We start from the raw sequence: 18,034 nt of genomic DNA on the forward strand, positions 1-18,034 counted from the left end.
CACCATTCGATTACTAATCAAATCAATTTTAATTTATTTATAACAAAAATAATATTCGATCCATATTACTACAGGATTCAGTATTCAGTTTTCCACTTCCTTGGAAATTGGGCTCTACTTTTTTAAAAAATTTTTGGTGATTCAAATTGTAGGCAACTCGTAACAATTTTGTATTGTTTAAAAAAAATTGAATGAATTTTTGATCGAAATTTTTTATTTCAACCCTCAGTATATGAATCTGAAGGCTAAAAGTCAATAGATAAATTTAAAGAACTAAATATTTTAAGTATTCTAGAGAAAACTTAAGACCTTTTCTGTAAACGCGTGGGTCTGACACACCCACGAAAATTTTTTTTTAAATTACAGTTTTGCATAGCAACTGAACTAATTGAATTTAAGTTTAATTTTATATAAATCAATAAACTAGTACGGTATGAAAAATAAATATGTTTAAATTCGCGCCAAAATATCAATTTACAAACCACCCGTTTTTTCATTGAACTAATGATTTAATGAATTAAAAAGTACTGATTAAAAAGGATGTTTGTAGATACCATTTATCAGTTTTAAAATAAATGAAGTTATTTTAAAATAATTCCGCTAATAAAAATACGAGAGCCGAATATCAGGAAGCGATTGAATACTTTTCCATTTACCAAATATTTATTAAACAAATTTTAATTAATTAAAATTGATAAAAAAATAAAAAATTTCTATACGAATCCAATCAAAAAAGTAATTTGAATCGAGTATTAATATATATTAATTAACCATTACCAATTTGTTATTAAAATAAGTGTTTATTTTTAAATAAATATCTAAATATATCTAATTTATTATTTATATGTTTTTTTAATTTTGTTTTATTATTAAACTAATAAATTTGTATCGAAATAAAAAAAACTAGATATTGAAAGATATAATCTGAAACAATTTAACTCACTTAATTAATAGTGACAGTTTGTAAAATTGTTATTTATTTTTAGTAGGGATAAAAATGTGGGCTCTTTAAATGGACACGCTAATGATTTTATTGAGCGACATAAACGTTCTTATTAATTACTCGTGTGTTGTGTAAAATAAAACTTGCCATCATTCCAACCAAAATCATTATAAAATAAAACAAAACAAAAAAAAAAAAATCAAATTAAAAAATCAACAAAAACAAAAATAAATAAAGTAGATAAATTTTGAATTTTTTTCCAACCTACAGAAGCCTACACCGTCAGTGTAAAGAAAAAGTTCAAAAAATTTCCAGAAATTCAAATTTTCTGTATGAGGAATTTCAAAATTTCAGACGATTTGTAACTTTGCTCTGAATTTTTCAAAGTTTAAAACTGACAGTCGAGTCAGGACTTTTTCTAAAAATTTTTCATCTGCATTTTTTATAATGACATTTTCAAAATATTTAATTAATTTTTTTTTCAAAGAAGCGTAAAATGTAAAAATAAAGAACTGATTTAAAAAAGAAAGAAATTTCAAACTTCCTCATGTGAAATTTTCAGAAATTTTTCTACACGGATCTTTATATTTAAAAATTCTAAAGCAAAAATAAACACTTGGTAAAACAAAACGTTTAAAATAACTGGGTGTTATATAAAATAATATAAATATCGTAAAATAAAAAAAAATATATGCTTGTAACAAAAACAAACGTATTGTGTTACTGCGATAGTGGATTTAATAATTAATGCTTACCTAGCACTCGCGAGCCGTGAGTGTTCTTTGCTTTTCATAGATACCGTGGTGTTTGCGTGTCGACACATCATATATATCGCCATCGACAGAAAGACCAAGTTTGCCTGGTGAGTAAACGAAATTAAAAATTTATTGTAATAACGTGTAACAATGCAATACTTGTCATTATTCATAGCCGTTAAATTTAGTATTTGCACGTAATGGACGTATGACTTAACAGAAGTGTGTACTTAGTACGTACTGTACTTTATTTGTTTGAACTTAATTTAATGTTATTTAATATTTATTATTATACATAAAACATAAAATTGTAAATTGTCTTACCAGTATTACAAGTATGACGGGTCCCACGAAGCTAAAGATGAAATAGTTGTCTGCCCTCAGCCAGCAGTATCGATCAGTGCCATAACTTAGTGGATCTATTATGCAAGAAATTGCAACAACCAGCAACGGACCGCCGTATGCTATTAAATAGTACCAACGTAGGCGCGATTTTTCAGCTTCAAACACTTCTATCAGCATAACATACAATTGAAAACCTACGGAACGAATCAATAATTAGTAGTTTTTATATTTAAACACTCGCGGGTTAAAAAAAATATTATTGCAAGTCAAAATAATCATTACGGGCTCGCTAACAACAGGAATAAACTCAAAGAAATTTTTTTTAGCAAATACCAGATTTGCGAATTTAAATTTCTCATGATACTGAAGTCAGCCGACGTCTAATAATCTTTAAATTTTTTTAAAAATGATAAATTATAAAAAAAAAAATGTTACAAAAATTGCACCCATAGTTTTTAAAATTTTCTGCATGTGCATATTTTTAGTTTTTTTTTTTTGTAATTTATTTGTTGAAAAAAAAAAATCTAAAAATTGCTACTTGTCTGTTAGCTTCAGGATCATCATCTCATGATACTGAAGTTAGCCGACGTCTAAAAATTGTTAGATTTTGTTAAGAACGATAAATTATAAAAAAAAAAAATGTAACAAAAATTGCACTCATAGTTTTTTAAATTTTCTACATGTGCATATTTTTAGTTTTTTCTTTTTTTGTAATTTATTTGTTGAAAAAAAATCCAAAAATTGCTACTTGTCTGTTAACTTCAGAATCATAAATATCTCTTATAAAGTTTGAATAAATATAAAAAAAAATCAATCTAATTACCTTCGAGGAACATCCAGGCGAATGCACAAAGAAAGAAGAAGTGAAGAAGACCAGCGACAACTCCGCAAACGATTCTTTGGTCGGTTTGTCCGATCCCGCAAACAAATAATACTTCTGCGATAAGTAGACAGACACAAAGATTCTTATGAATGGTTGTCCGGTCCGACTGAAATGCATTGAAAAGCTGTTATGAAACTTTTTGAAAGGTGAATTACGTCAAGTATACACAATGGCAATAACAATAATAACAATAATAATAGTAATGAGTTATAATAATAGCATAAGCAAGTCTTGGTTTATAAGTAGACGTGACATTATATACCTTGAGTCCGCGAAAGAGTTGAAATGTCATGATAGTGAGAACGAGACAGACAACAGAGATGATGCACCCGATATAAGTGATGATTTGCAGTGCGACTTGATGGGCCATGTCCAGTTTAACTGCGTGGACGTCCATCAGGACCGCAAAGTTTGTGAGGTGAGTACACTCGCAAACAGTGTGGGTCTCATTGCTCCGCGTCGTACGGCAGCCTTCCTCTGACCACGCGCTGGAATTATTGTTTATTTTATATTATCATTGCTTAGTTTATCAACTAGTCCACGTATGCAAAACGTGACTCGTTTATCGTTGCATTGTTTCATTTTTAAAATAAAAATAATAATAATAATAATAATAGTAGCAGTGAGAGTAATAATAATTCTAAACAACCATAATGTCATAGTACATATGTGTACTTATATTATTTATATTTATTATAATTACAACTATTAGTGATAGTGATATTTACCTCATTATGTAATCCCAGAATACACAAGTGGGATTAGTTACGTTTTCAACGGTAAGGTGCTCAAAATATATACGAACGGGCTCGGATAGCTGTATGTGCCGACCTTTTCCCAGAGATGCCGAGATAACTTTGCTGTTGAGTATTCTGTTGCTGATATTACGCGGTGGTCTCGCTTCGTCGTTTAAACTTACGAATGACTCTTCGATTTGCGGCTGGAGTATCTCCTCGAGACGGTCGAATGCCATGAAAACTAGTCGAACGATACCATCTTCGCTGCTGTTCTCCAGCAACGATTGTCTTGTGAGTTCAACGTGATTGTTTGATGTCGTCCATCTCTCTTGCAGTGATTCCGGTGGGAATATTTCGGATCCGGCGACGATATTACGGATTTCTAGTACACGTACTTCCATTACTGCGGCAAAAAAAAGTAAATTTAATCAGTTGTTGAATTGAATGGAAAAATTTATTATTAATAAAATACTTACATATATTTTTTCCTTCTTGTACGATAGTTTTCTGATGATTGAGAGTATCCGCAAGTAGAAAAGCGTTTTCTTCGAGCCCGATTAGCAATGATGTGGCGACCCTCATTTGTTCTTGATGACTCAAGTCTTTCCAAGACGCCATTTGTGTTTTATCAAGCAAATTACTTCCAGTTCGGATGACACTTTGTAGCAGCTCTGTTACGCTGACTTCTCTCTGCGCCAGATCCTGATAATTTCTAATATTCTGTGCCATTTTTTCCGCCATATTTTTAATTATTTTAGTGGTTATCATCATATCACCACCGTACAATATTCTGCTGTTGTCGGTTACGAGAGCCAACTCGCTGCTTATTCCCAAGATAGTATCGCCCTCGATGACGCGGCTCTCCAAGGTAGTGAGCCACAGAGACCGACACTCGCTGAGATCTGGGGACTCGCGGTACCAGGTGGCCGAATCCTCAGTAGCAACGCATCTCCACCTCGCTAAACCGTTAGCTCCACCGGGACAGCTTTGTACTGCAATGTCACCGGCTCGTGTCGCATTCCAGATGAGATGTCGTGCTGCCGTTGGCGGGCAAACTTGTCGGTTGTACTCGTGCCATTTCCCGTTTGAATTGTGCTCGGTGTACGGAACACTCGTCGAAACTTAAATAATAAATAATAATACGTTTGGTTTAAATAATAATTTACAAAATGAATTCAATCAGTAGAACAAACGCCGGTTCATTTTTTTCATAAAATTAATTATGAGTTGGAAAAAAATAGCCGAGTCATGTTGCCAATTGGTTGAAGCACCTTGCTCTGGCTTATGGCCTAAATCTCTTAATCTTCAAAAATAAACAAAAAATAATAAAGTTTATTTTTACCAATAGGTCGACGGCTGGTTTTCCATGATACGAAATGATGTTCCGTTGATGACTCAGTCGTTTCTGGAACAACGGGAGCCAAGGGACTAACATTATCCTTTGAAGGTGGATTCGAATCATTGCGTTCAATGTCCTCTGTTTCATCTACAACGACTGCTCGAGACGTACTCGCCGGACTGTAAATTTGAATTTGAATTTGAAAGAGATTTTATATGGATGTAGACTGCAGAGTAAGAGAGGCAGAAAGAGTTGAAGATGAAGTAAATTGAATGATGATAGTTGAGAGTATATACATGGGTATGGGTATGGGTATGGAATGTATATATACTGACCTAGATGGGGTTGTTATGGACGGACCGAGGGTGGTTATTGCCGGCAGTTGAGCTGGGAAACTCGTTGTCCTGGATGGCGGTCTCACGCTGGGACTGCCCGTAGTCCATACACTTGGCTGAGTGGTTATCAACCACGGTGGACTTGGTCTTGATGTCGTTGTTGTCGTTGCAGCTGCAAATGTGTTACATTAAATTTTTTTATCCGTATTTTAGTTTTTCTTTATTCTTTTTTACGCCCCAACGAGTCGGGCATGCGAGCTCGCATCCTATCGAGTTATAAAAAATAAAAAGGAACAGACTCTGTTTTACTTTTTTCTGACGTTTCATTATTTTATATTATCCAGAAAATTTTACCCACGGCCATAATAATAGTAGTAAAGATGATGTATCTTTTTTAAATAAATTGTTAATAGTGATAATATATTTTTCATGTTTATATTTTTCTATGTCTTGCTAAAATTTTTATGTTTTCGTTCTTTATTATCATCATGAAAAAATATACGTAAATTTAATGAGTTGGTAAATTATTTTTACTCGTAAAAAAATTTAGGTTGATAACAAAATTTACTCTAGCAAAATTACTGGGTTAATATTTTATAAAAAAAAATATTTTTATATATTTAATAATTTTTTATGCAGCATTTCGTTGTGAAAACATTAAAAATTTATTGGAATTTTTTATTTATGTAATCAAAATTTAAAAAAAAAATAGTTTAGAGGTAATATTGAAGCTCTCAACCCTTCAGTGACCTCAAAATTTGTGACACGACAGTTCACACCCACAGTAAAAATTCTATTATAGTTTATACAATTAAAATTTAATTGTTTTTATAACTTGAGTTTATTCTTCAGTCATTTCATGACCTAATTTATTCAATAAAAATGTCAAACTATTTTTTTAAATATAAGAATTATTAAAATACATCAATAATAATAACAACTGAATTTAATTATTCATAATTTTGTAGATTGATGTCCAAGAAAAATACCAACGTTTAATAAATTTGTATTAATTAACATGCGTTTTGATGAGATATTAAAAATAATTTAAATAAATATATTACTTATGCCAGTATGTAAAATGATTTTGTCAATGAACTGAGAATACCGGCATTAAAAAATTATTTTTATAAAAATTTTAAGAATGAGGTGAGTACTGAAGGGTTCAAAATTTTCGTAAGTTGTAATAAAATTGAATTGTGTCAGAATGATTAAAATTAGTGTCACTCGGTGGTCAAGTGACAGATGATAATACTTACCAGATCGACACTGATAATGCGCTTCAAGATATTTTAGTGTACTTGGACAAGGGTCACCAAAATGCGAAGTAGAAGCTGTGATACTGCAGTTTTGTTTTTCATTGCACCTGAACGATTCAATCGCGAATAAAATATTCAATTGATTAGCTAACTTCCAGTACAATTTTTAAAATAAATTGCACACACTGTCATGGGTTTCGGTTTAATTAAAGTAAATTCTATTGTGAATCATATTTAAGACCTCTTTTATTCTTCTTAATCGAGATCTCCGCTATACAGATATATTGTATAATAATATTTATCACAAAAGACTGGGATTAATCTGATTCGAAGAGACGTATAACTAAAATAATAGCGGTATCATAGAAATAATGCGGTATCATTTTTCGCGTGCTTGCAAGCTAGTTTAAAAGGCAAGCCACGTATCGACGTTCAGCCTCTCGTAAAACCTCAGGGCATTATCGTAGTTTTCTCGGAAGCTCTGAGGGAAAATGGGAATCGTGGCTTTTATCGTGTCGATTGATTTTTATTTGTCTCTATACTCTAGCTCTCTGGCTCTTTGCTCTTTCCATATACTTTTCGATACTTTTTCAACATTGTTTTACTTTATTGTCATTCTCTCCCTCAGATCTCCACTTTACCACAGAAATTTATCCTTCTCTGCCATATATTTAGCCAGAGTTGACAATGAAAGAGCAAGAAAGAGATGTAGAAAAAAAGTAAAGAGAAGTAAGAGGTACTCGATTCGATCCATTAGACGGAGCCATGGATTTTACGTACTTACGTGCCTACATACTATACTACTCTCTCATTTACTTTTTTCGCTACTCCCAACTCTCCTCTCTTTTTCTCATTCACATTCTATTAAATTTCTCTCTTAGCCGCAAGCTAACCTGACAGAAGAGTTAAGAGTACTTCTCTTCATGCCTATTGACCTATCTGACTGCTGAAGTAACGATTCGCGCAACTAATGAAAGCGGATTTACCCGACGAGTACTTTAGGAGAATACTTAAAGAATTACAACTCTCTAATGAGACGAGCTCGATGCGTTCTTTAATAATTATTTTAAATAATAATAATAGTAATTGTTAATTTATTTGAGTATAACGAAAAAAAAAAAAAACAAAACAATAAACAAACCTATACAATGAAATTGTGCTTCGATGTATTTTCCGGTTCCGGGACAAGGATCCTCTTGAAAAAATTCACTGCTTACTTCCAGCGTGCACGATCGTTGCCCGTTACACCTGCGAGGGTCACGTGAAAATAAACAAAAAATGACACCTGCGCTATTTATCTTTTTCGCCATTTTTAATCCCGACTATTCTATATATTTTTTTTTTTTTTTTTTTTAAATTAAACGGTAGATTTCTCGCGTCGTTTTAATGGATTAAAATTTTTGAAAGGTTGTGTTAATTACAAATAAGCAATTATTTTTAGGTAGAAAAGATATTTAAGCTGGCAAAATTTTTTTTATTCATTGGAATTTTAAATTGAATTAAAATTATTTCGGTGTTTAAAAAAAAATATTAAAGGCGGTTAAATGTTTGTAAAAAAAAACAAGGTCTTATTTAGTAAAAAAAAAAAAAAAAAAAAAAAATAATAAATTAATTAAATTTTAAACACAACAGTTACCATTAGCAGAGTTGCAGAACAACGAATTAGCAGAACAAAATTATTTAATTAACTTTAATGAGAGCAAGTCTTAAAAATAAATATTAATTTACAGAAGCATAAAGTCGAGTTTTAGTACCAACATAAAACACATAATAGAATAAATAATGATTAATGATTAAGTATGAAAAAATTTGTAGGTTAAATATGAACAGGACGAGCAAAGGCTTTTAATTATTTGATGTATCTCGGAATATAAATTTAATCGAGTAAATAATATCTGTTGAAATAGGATAATGTTGATTTAAACTAACGAGTGTGTGGTTAGTAACTGGTTTAGCGAATCTGCGAGTATCCATCAGGAAAGTTGAGTAACAAAGTATGATAATAAACAAAAATAAAAGTTACATCAAAGATATAGATACAGAGTTTAGATCTCGAGATTTACCGCGTTCTTCATTGCAGATCACCGAGAAAGAGGATGAAAGAGCATCAGTAGAGACACAGAAGAGAGATAATCCTGGAGAAATAGTTGGTGGTGCGTTTTAAAGGAGAGTACAGTTGTTTTCATGGAAACCGATAAACATCCGGTGTATGGTAACCCGAGTAGAGATCACCCGAGTCTTTTAAATGACCATATTGCCTGAAGGGTATTCAGCTCATGCATCGCGATTTTTTATCACTCTGTATATAGAGCATGGAGAATTATTGTACTAAATATATGCGACAGCTAAAACGTTTAAAACTACGATGAAACACGAGAAACTGTCATTTAGAAATACTCGGGTTTATTGCATTATTAAATTTTATCGTTCGGGTATATTATAGTATACTTTACTTTTCATATTGTCTTTTATACTTTTATTTATCTCCTTTATGCCTGTATATATATTCACATAAATACCCCACCGATTCAATCCTCTGTAATATTTTATATAAGAAAATTTTTAACCGCTAGATTTATGGCAGTCGATATTATCAATATCTTTTTACGCGTCAGTCTCGTTTAATCAGTATCATACACGTTTTTTATTGACCATTCAATAGAAGGGGAGGCCGACTAAAAAATTACAAATAATTTTTTTCTTTTTTAAGTTTCTCATTTTCTTTAATTGCACGAAAATTATCGATACTGAAGTTAGCCGACGTTTGATTATTTTTAGATTTTTTTAAAAATGATAAATTATTAGAAAAAAAATATTCAAAAAAATTCCACTTAGAGTTGTTTCAATTTTTTACATGTGCATATTTTTATTTTTTTTTTTTTTTGTAATTCATTTAGTGAAAAAAAAAATCCAAAAACTTTTGATTGGTAATTTTCGGATCATCAAAACTTATCGTATAATAATATGATTATTTTTAAAAAATTAGCTGGGGGAAACGAGCGGTCGAAAAAATATGAGAATTTTTTTTCTTAACTTCTTCCCTGGGAAAATTATTAAAGAAAAAAAACTGGGAAAAAGAAAATTTTTTACTTCAAATTTTGAAACGTAATTTAAAATTTTCTATTGAAAATTAAATTCATTAACAGAAAAATAGCAATTAATTTATTTCAGTAAAGATTTCCAGTAATTATACAAAAAAATTCTAGATTTTAAAAATTTAAATGGCCCAATTCCCCTAGAAAGTCGAATATATTCTCTCGTATGAAAAATTATCACGAATCTATTTCGTCTCTTTGAATTTATTTAATGAAAAATTTCGCAACGTTGGTTGTCCTCAGGCCTATTATACCCCTTTTTCTCTATGTCATAGAGAGTATGAAAATTTCACTTGATTATTTATACATGTAATCAATGTCATAATGTGTACATTCAAAAAGTAATTTCGTGTTTAAATTTACTCGGTAACATGAAATCAGTAGTTATAAAAAAATGAAAAAAAAAAAAATTAATTAAAATTCTTTCCCGCATAAATTAAAAAAAATTTCTCAATTAACCAGCAAACCGATGGACTTTAATAACGTGACAATATTGTTAATCGATAAGCAAATATCTTGTGAAAATAACTCCGATGAAAAAAAGTTGTCATTTAATTTGAATACTGAGAGCCTCGTTCAAACAAGTGATTATAGTTAACTCAAGGTAAAAAAATGAATAACAATAATAATTAAAATATAAGTATTGGTTAAGGCGCGATAATATATAAATTATGCTACTGAAATAAAAATCTTATTGACGGACGTTATCGTAAAATTAACCGAGACATAAATATATAATACAGAAGGCTGGAGTAGACTAGAGCCAAGTATTATAATGACACTGTTAATTAGAACAGTGGACTCATTAACGGATTTCGTTTGTAATTAGCATACCACGATAATCAGGATTTAGCCCGGGGAAATTGGATTAAAGGCAGCCAGCAAATGCGCAGACAAGCGGACATGACCGGAAATTGGATTTTAATTTTAATGTTACGCGAGTATGTATACATATAGAGCTAAAAGTATAACCTAGCAATTCAACGTAATGTCCATTTCGCGGTTAGACTGTTATTTTAATAGCACAATAACTGTTTGAGAAAAATAACGAAAAATTTAATAATATTACACTGTTTTATTTATTCAAACCCGCAGATTCATATCCGACCCAAGCTCTTTATCGTTATTATTATTGTTATTTATTTCATTAATTATAGATCTTACTGATACACTGACAAATTTGCGGAGTAAACGCGGATTAAATATCAAGTGAATTCGGATCGAATGACTGCGTATTTTTTTAATTCTCTTTGGAGTAAAATTCACTCCGAATCGGAGTAAATGCGAATTTAAATAAAATCCAGATCACTCCGAAATCACTCCACTGAAAAAACCAACCCCCTGTTTACTCCGATTATTTTGTTTAAGCTCCGGAACTCCGAATTCGGATCGGATAACTGCGTATATTTCTAATCCTCTTTGGAGTGAATGCGGATTTAAATAGAATCCAAATCATTCTGAAATTATTACGCTGAAAAAAACTCCGTATGCGAAGTGATTTTTTCAAAAACTCTGGAACTCCGAGTGAATTTGAATTTAAATAAAATCCGAAATCACTTTGAATTCACTCCCGATTTTTTACAGTGTACTGATGCGGGTAAATAATTAAATACAAGATTGAGACAAATCCGCATTGGGGCACACACATGTTTTATGTGTTGGTGAAGATGCTGAAGGATTAATCGAGATATTTAGGGAAAACAAGATTATTAACTGACTAATTATTACCGTAGCAGCACATTGCCGACGTGCCTGCGTGAGGCTTGTTCGCATGCAATTAACACCTACCCGTTGGCATATTATTGGAAAAGCACATTCACTGGAATGTCGCGTCTGAGTAACCTATAACCACTAAATGCGCCTCTCGGGCATGTCATGTGTCCCACACATATCGGATCTACTGTATATATTATATACTATATACTACATACTATATACTATAATAATATTATTATTATTATTATTATATATTTAACCTCAGGTATATATTCTCTAAACTATATACGTGCGTATATATTGGACATATTATATACAGATAGTTATTGGATGCCTGTTATACGCGCATTGATGTGCCGACGTAACATAACTTGGATGCAGTATCGATTGTCTCGTCGCTCTCTATTTTTTCCTATTTTTTATTTTTAAAATATTCAAAACATTTGTAATTGTCATGCAATTGTTATCTCTGTTGTACAATTGAATTGTTCTTTTTTTTTTTTTTTTATCAAATCCGCAGCGAGATTATTTAACAAATATTTTATTTCATTCTTTTATGCATCGCGCATATTTGTTTTACTATTTTTTAAATGGATTATCGTTCATTTAAATCTTTTATATCGATATATGAATTCATTTTCTCTATTTTATATATTTATTTTTTTCGTTATTAGGTCGATTTAATATTTTTAACATTTTTAAATTTAAATTATTACTAAAATAATTTAAAATATTTTCATAAAATTCCTTAAGTTTTAATTTTTAATTAATAAAAATCAGACTAAATTCATTTCAAAAACAAAACCCATGACAGTGAGTACGATATTGATTAATAAAATACTTATTATTAAATTTTATATATAAATTTATACGTGTAATATATAACATACATATATATTTTGGGTGTGTGAATACCGTTCAATTTAAATTCGAACCGAATAATTTGAAATTTGGCGGTTTAATTAAATTTTTTTAAATTCAAAAATTTCAAATTTTTATATATATTTCAAATATTTGAATTATTCAGAAAATTAAAGAGAAAATTCACAAATACTTTGAATTATTCGACTTGATACGAACAATTTACAAGCACGAATTATTCACACATCCCTAATTGCATATATTTATATATATTATATGATGATACACACTGATACTGTTAAATAGTAATAATAACAATAATAGTAATAAAGTTGGCACGTAATTAACACATGCAAATACTCGTACATGATATTATACAAGTTGTTGTTGGATGGGAATATGGACGGTCGCGGTCATGTTCGTTTGTACATGGATGGGTTAGCGGTTTCCATCTCACGGTCAATTACTTTACATTCACGTTTGTTTGCCCGACATATCGCGACGTATCAGTCGACTGGCCAACCGATGCCGTCTCGATAAATCGAAATTCGTAATTATATATTATACCCTTACACACAATCTCTATCTATGCAATAATATTTTTTTTTTAATTTTTATTAAAATTATAATTAAAAAAATAGTGGCTCTGGCATATCATATACATTTATTATTAATCCCAACTCTGATAATTATATCTGTAGATCCAGTTATAATTAAATAAATAAATCCAGTAGGAGTTTATAGAAACGGTAGTGGTATAAAGAAAATAATAAATTACGGAAATGAATTAAGGAGTGCAAAGAGAATAGAGATTGTGAAATTAAGTATATATTGAAAAATAAGCAGTTACAACTTTTCAAATTAACCCAACGTCATTTCATTCTACCATAGTACTAATTGGGTCACTGTTATTTTTTTTTTATTTATTTATTTACTCATTTTTTTTTTTTTAATTTAAATTTAAATTTTTCTTTTATTTAGAAATATTTATTTCAATATCAAGCCTGAGTATTACTGTAATTGTTATTTACTTCCAAGGTACGGAGAGCAAGCAAAGCAATTTTAAATAAAGATTTTAATGCCACTTTAATACCAGAATTAGAAATAAAAAAATTTAACAAATACGAGTTTTTATTGACAAAATGTTAAGCCCCATAGTGAAGTTGTTATTTTTTGGACGATTTTTAAAATGTTAAGACAGTACATATTTTAAATGATGAAAAAATAATTATTTACTCGACTAATGAATTTAATATTTTACTTCAAGTTACGAAAATTAATAGATAATTTTTTTCATCATTTAAAATTGCCATTAAAATTAATTTTAAATATCGAAATAATTTACAAAATCTACCGTAATTTTTTTTTTTTTCTGTAAATAGTTGAAGGCAGTACGTAAATAAAAACTTTAATTTATATCAAGATTAAAAAATTCAACAGTTAAAATTTATAAAATTATAAATGTTAATAAAAAATACATATATCGTACGACCTCAACTATCTAAGAAATTTCCCAACGTTCGATTCACCGAGTAGACTACACATTAAATCCAAGGAAAAATGGATCAAGGAAAAAGGACAAGGATTACTGTACGATAAAATTGAATAGTAAAAAATAAAAAAAAAAATGAAGGAAATAACATACTACGAATTTCTCAGCGCAGATGCAGGATATGAGACAACAGAAAATGTCAATGACATTATAAAAGTATCTCAATGCAGCAATCTACGCTAATGCAGATTTCAATGATGAAGCAATTGGCCAGTTTGCTCTATCATATGAAATAGCTCGTGTCTAATATTTTTTCCTTCAAATTTTTAAACTCCATATTCACACACTGTCATTTCCACATTCACTCTCGCAAATATTTATCATAGTTTAATATTTTATATATATTTATATGATTAAAGATAACCACTTACTTGCTATAGAGAACGCGGAATGATTTCTGAGACATGCAGTTGACGCTCCAATCTGTATTCCCGTGTTCATTGCATATTGTTATCGAAAACCTTCCATAGTTTGCTCTTATCAGATGTATCAATTCGCCCTCTCCGCATTCTATCCTCAATGTTTTACCCTCACATTCATACGCCGTATCATAGACATTATAACGTTCTGCAACAAAAAACGAAATAAATGTTTAAATGTTAAATCTCATATCTCCTATATAAACAATTATTTAATGTCATGATAATAAATTATCGTATGGGAAAACTCTTGATATATATATATATATACATAAATTTTTTTCTTATATATTAATAATAGCAATAACAATAATATATATTTTTCGTTGTATTGCGACTAATATGGCAATAAGAGAAACATGACGAGGGGTAGAAAATTGTGTAGAATAGACTGGATATATTTATATATATACATATATGTGAAATCAGGTTTAGTTGGTATACATTCGAGACGTTACCACCCGTTGTCACAGCGGCCAACATGAAAGGATATTCTTAGCAGCGGGATGTCGTCAGCTTGATGTTCGCTGAGACACGAATATACAAACTATATCTATACACTATATTATATATAACTATGTATTGGTCTATATATATATATGAATTTATATAAATATATTTGAGTGTGTAAGTGTGCGTGTGTATAAATATATATATTTCTTTGCTGTTAAGACACAGCGGGACTATTGTTGATCAGGAACAATATTTCACTCGTCACTCGTGTGAGAAGCAAAGCCAAACCAATACAATAACATATCACGTACATCATATTTTGTTATACATTATTACTTCTGTTGTGTATATACATACAGCAGATGTAGATGGATAAATGTATAAAACTTTTGTTATATAGTTTTAGGTTTAATTAATGACTCGTCAAGTGATTTGTCCGTGGTTTGCTTTTTGCTGTGCCATTAATATTTTGATAAATCTAATTAGCCGGGAAAAATATATAACCCAGTCAAGAACAGCAGACATGACTAATGATAATGGGCTTTATTAATATCTACTAAGCGAAATGTTAAGCGATTGTTGGGGTGAATTTTTTTTTATCGCTATATGGGAAAAATAAAGCCGAGTTTAAACCGAGTTTATTATTTATTGTTTTCATTTTTTTTTTCATTATATTATTCAAGTTTTATGATTAATTCATTAACCGGTTGGAGTTCACACCTCAGATGCTCGTGTTGTAATTTATAATTAAAAATATTTAATGAAATTTTAGAAGAATTCATTTTTGAACTGATAATTTATTTGAAATTTTTCAACCCTTGATTGCAAAATTACTTGAGACTTTTTAATGAGTGACAGCGGAGATAAAAATTATTAAACTCTTATATTTATTATTATTATAAATATATATATATATCGTATGTAGAAAATATAATAAATATTTTATCAACGACTTTAACCCATTTCTATTCTAATATTTCTGCTCTATTTTTTATATGATATTCATAGCAAAGAACACAAGTAGAATCATGACGTTTCCACGTACAGGATTTGAGTTATACGTGGGCATATCGTTTATCGGGTTGAGAATGATCCGACCTGTCGAAATATCATTCGCTATTGATATCAACAAAACAACTGGAAACAAAATACAAAAAAACGTTCCCACAATATTGTAGATACGCCAAGGCAGAGAAGGCATTTCTAAAAAAAACTAAACAAAACTATTGTTGCTCATTTTATTTATATTTCAGTATATACGTGAATTTTTTTTTAACCGTTTAACTTTTCGATAAAAAATAAACCCGGGAATTTTTTAACGTTTCATTCAAGTGTCAATACCAAGTGATATGATTCAAGTTGACTCAGTGATAAAAGCACAAAGAAATAACAAGTCAAGTAGTGGTCGAATGCCAGTAAAAAACATATATATCTATACATATATAGTGGAGTTGAGTAGTTTCACAACTAGTCGATATTTCATCGAGGAAACAAACGAGATAACAGCAAGTAAAGCTGCACATACTCGTCTTCATACTACTGTACTCTACTACTACTTCTATTCCACTACTACTATAACTGCTACCATACTATATATTACTCTCGTATTATCTCTCTCTTAACCATCCCCATGCACTATTTTACTCTTTTACTTGTATTCACCGACACTCTAAAACATAAAACTCTCCTCCTCTGGCACCTTTATTCCCGTGGGGTTTTGCTGGCTTTTCGCCGGTTACTCTCGGTCTATTTGCGCTCATTCGCATCCTATCCTATCCTATCCTTTAGTATGCTATACTTATACTTGTACTTCAACTTGTTCCTCTTTTGCTTGTTACGTAGTACTATATAGAGAGTACAGAGACAGAGGGAACGTTAGTCGGAACACTCTTAAGCTTTTGCTCTCACTCGGGTAGCTTGAGCAGACTTCGCCCTGCCTAGTCTGCCTGCAACAGAGCTCTAGTGTAAAATATTACCCTGGGCGAGGATGAGGGTGATCGCACGCGCCCATACTACTATCCGACCACTATTGCTATTACTATCTGCTCAGACTTATATATATCTGTATACAAAGTCTGTGATGACCTGCACCCAACACCAGTCCCTCTGTACTCGTGTGTTCCTTCTACTTCTTTACTAAAGAGGGTTAAACGCTCCACTGATAGCAAGTCTTTTGAACACCCTACTTGGCTTTTTTTTCCTTTTACCGCAGATTCAAAACACGATGAGGTTAAAAAAATTTATACTTTTTTTTACTCCGGTTGCAGTAAACGTCTCACTTAATTTTTTTACATTAGTTTCTTTTTACACTCAAAGCTCTTTTTAAATCGACCGATTTCTTAAACCCAAAATTAATAAAATCATTTTTTTTAAACCGAATTTTTATAAATTTATCAATTGATTAATCTGTCAGTGTAAAATAATACATTTTTCAATCAAACCTCAATATCCATTTTTTTTTTTCATGGTAAATTTAAATATGATATCGTTCTTTTTTAGATATTAAATAACGTAGGTATCACTTTTGAAACTGTATATTTTTTTTTTGAAACTGACTGCAGTTCAATTTTTTAATTAACGAAGTTCTATTGTACTAAAAAAACATATTTATATAATATAAAAAAAAGTATTTATATTTCAGTGAAAAGTTTTTTAAATTAGTGAATATGTTTGACATTTGATCGAGTATACTCAGCTTTTTATCAATTACGAATATTGATATATTTAGTAAAATAATTTTTTTACATCGAGTTATATGAGAATATTTACAGAATTCGACTGTGTAATTTTATATATTATATTTGTTTTGTTTAAATAAATATTTATTAAATAGATTTGCTATCAATTAAAACCAGCCGTCGATTATTATTTTATGTAGGCTGTATATTATTCGATATTAAAAGGAAAAAATTTATCAATACCAATATCTATTCTCGCTATAAATAATAAATAAGTTCTGTTTACTTATTTTAAAACAAACTTATCATTTTATATACATTTTATTGTAAACAACTGACGCAATCATCGTCTTCTTATCTATTTGTCTCCAAAGTGGTTCTTCTATGAAGATAATGTACGCTGACGTATCATTTGAATTTAAAAGCACAATATTTCTTCCTTCATTTTTTTTTATCTCTTCTTTATCGCTTCAGATTTACGTTATTTATTTTCTCTTAAAGAATGTCACCGTTGATCTGCTTTAATCTTATTATTACATCGGGTAAAGATTTTTCCTATCTCTTTATGTCACACAATGTTTTCTTCAACTTTTTTATTTACACTCAATTTAACGATATTTTACAACCCATTTAAAATTATAATATTAGACCATAGATTTTTATT

The 18,034-nt window shown here is 30.1% G+C and overlaps 1 protein-coding gene across 8 annotated transcripts in view; it reads right to left on the reverse strand.

Moving 5' to 3' along the window:
- LOC130663647 (latrophilin Cirl-like) overlaps nucleotides 1-18,034 on the reverse strand; it is a 155,163-nt gene that overhangs the window by 13,099 nt on the left and 124,030 nt on the right. For 7 of the 8 annotated variants that reach the window (XM_057462999.1, XM_057462998.1, XM_057463001.1 and 4 more), the window contains 10 exons: nucleotides 14,192-14,387; nucleotides 6,597-6,703; nucleotides 5,338-5,509; nucleotides 5,006-5,181; nucleotides 4,140-4,784; nucleotides 3,655-4,066; nucleotides 3,189-3,414; nucleotides 2,867-3,032; nucleotides 2,023-2,237; nucleotides 1,699-1,802 (listed from right to left, as the gene is read on the reverse strand). In XM_057462999.1, coding sequence (XP_057318982.1) covers nucleotides 1,699-1,802; nucleotides 2,023-2,237; nucleotides 2,867-3,032; nucleotides 3,189-3,414; nucleotides 3,655-4,066; nucleotides 4,140-4,784; nucleotides 5,006-5,181; nucleotides 5,338-5,509; nucleotides 6,597-6,703; nucleotides 14,192-14,387 — 2,419 coding nt within the window. Of the gene's footprint in view, nucleotides 1-1,698; nucleotides 1,803-2,022; nucleotides 2,238-2,866; nucleotides 3,033-3,188; nucleotides 3,415-3,654; nucleotides 4,067-4,139; nucleotides 4,785-5,005; nucleotides 5,182-5,337; nucleotides 5,510-6,596; nucleotides 6,704-7,737; nucleotides 7,845-14,191; nucleotides 14,388-18,034 lie in introns of all 8 variants that reach the window. The other variant, XM_057463000.1, reaches the window with a different exon arrangement.

This window comes from Microplitis mediator, chromosome 2 (assembly GCF_029852145.1).
Source record: "Microplitis mediator isolate UGA2020A chromosome 2, iyMicMedi2.1, whole genome shotgun sequence".
Classification (NCBI taxonomy): Eukaryota; Metazoa; Arthropoda; class Insecta; order Hymenoptera; family Braconidae; genus Microplitis; species Microplitis mediator.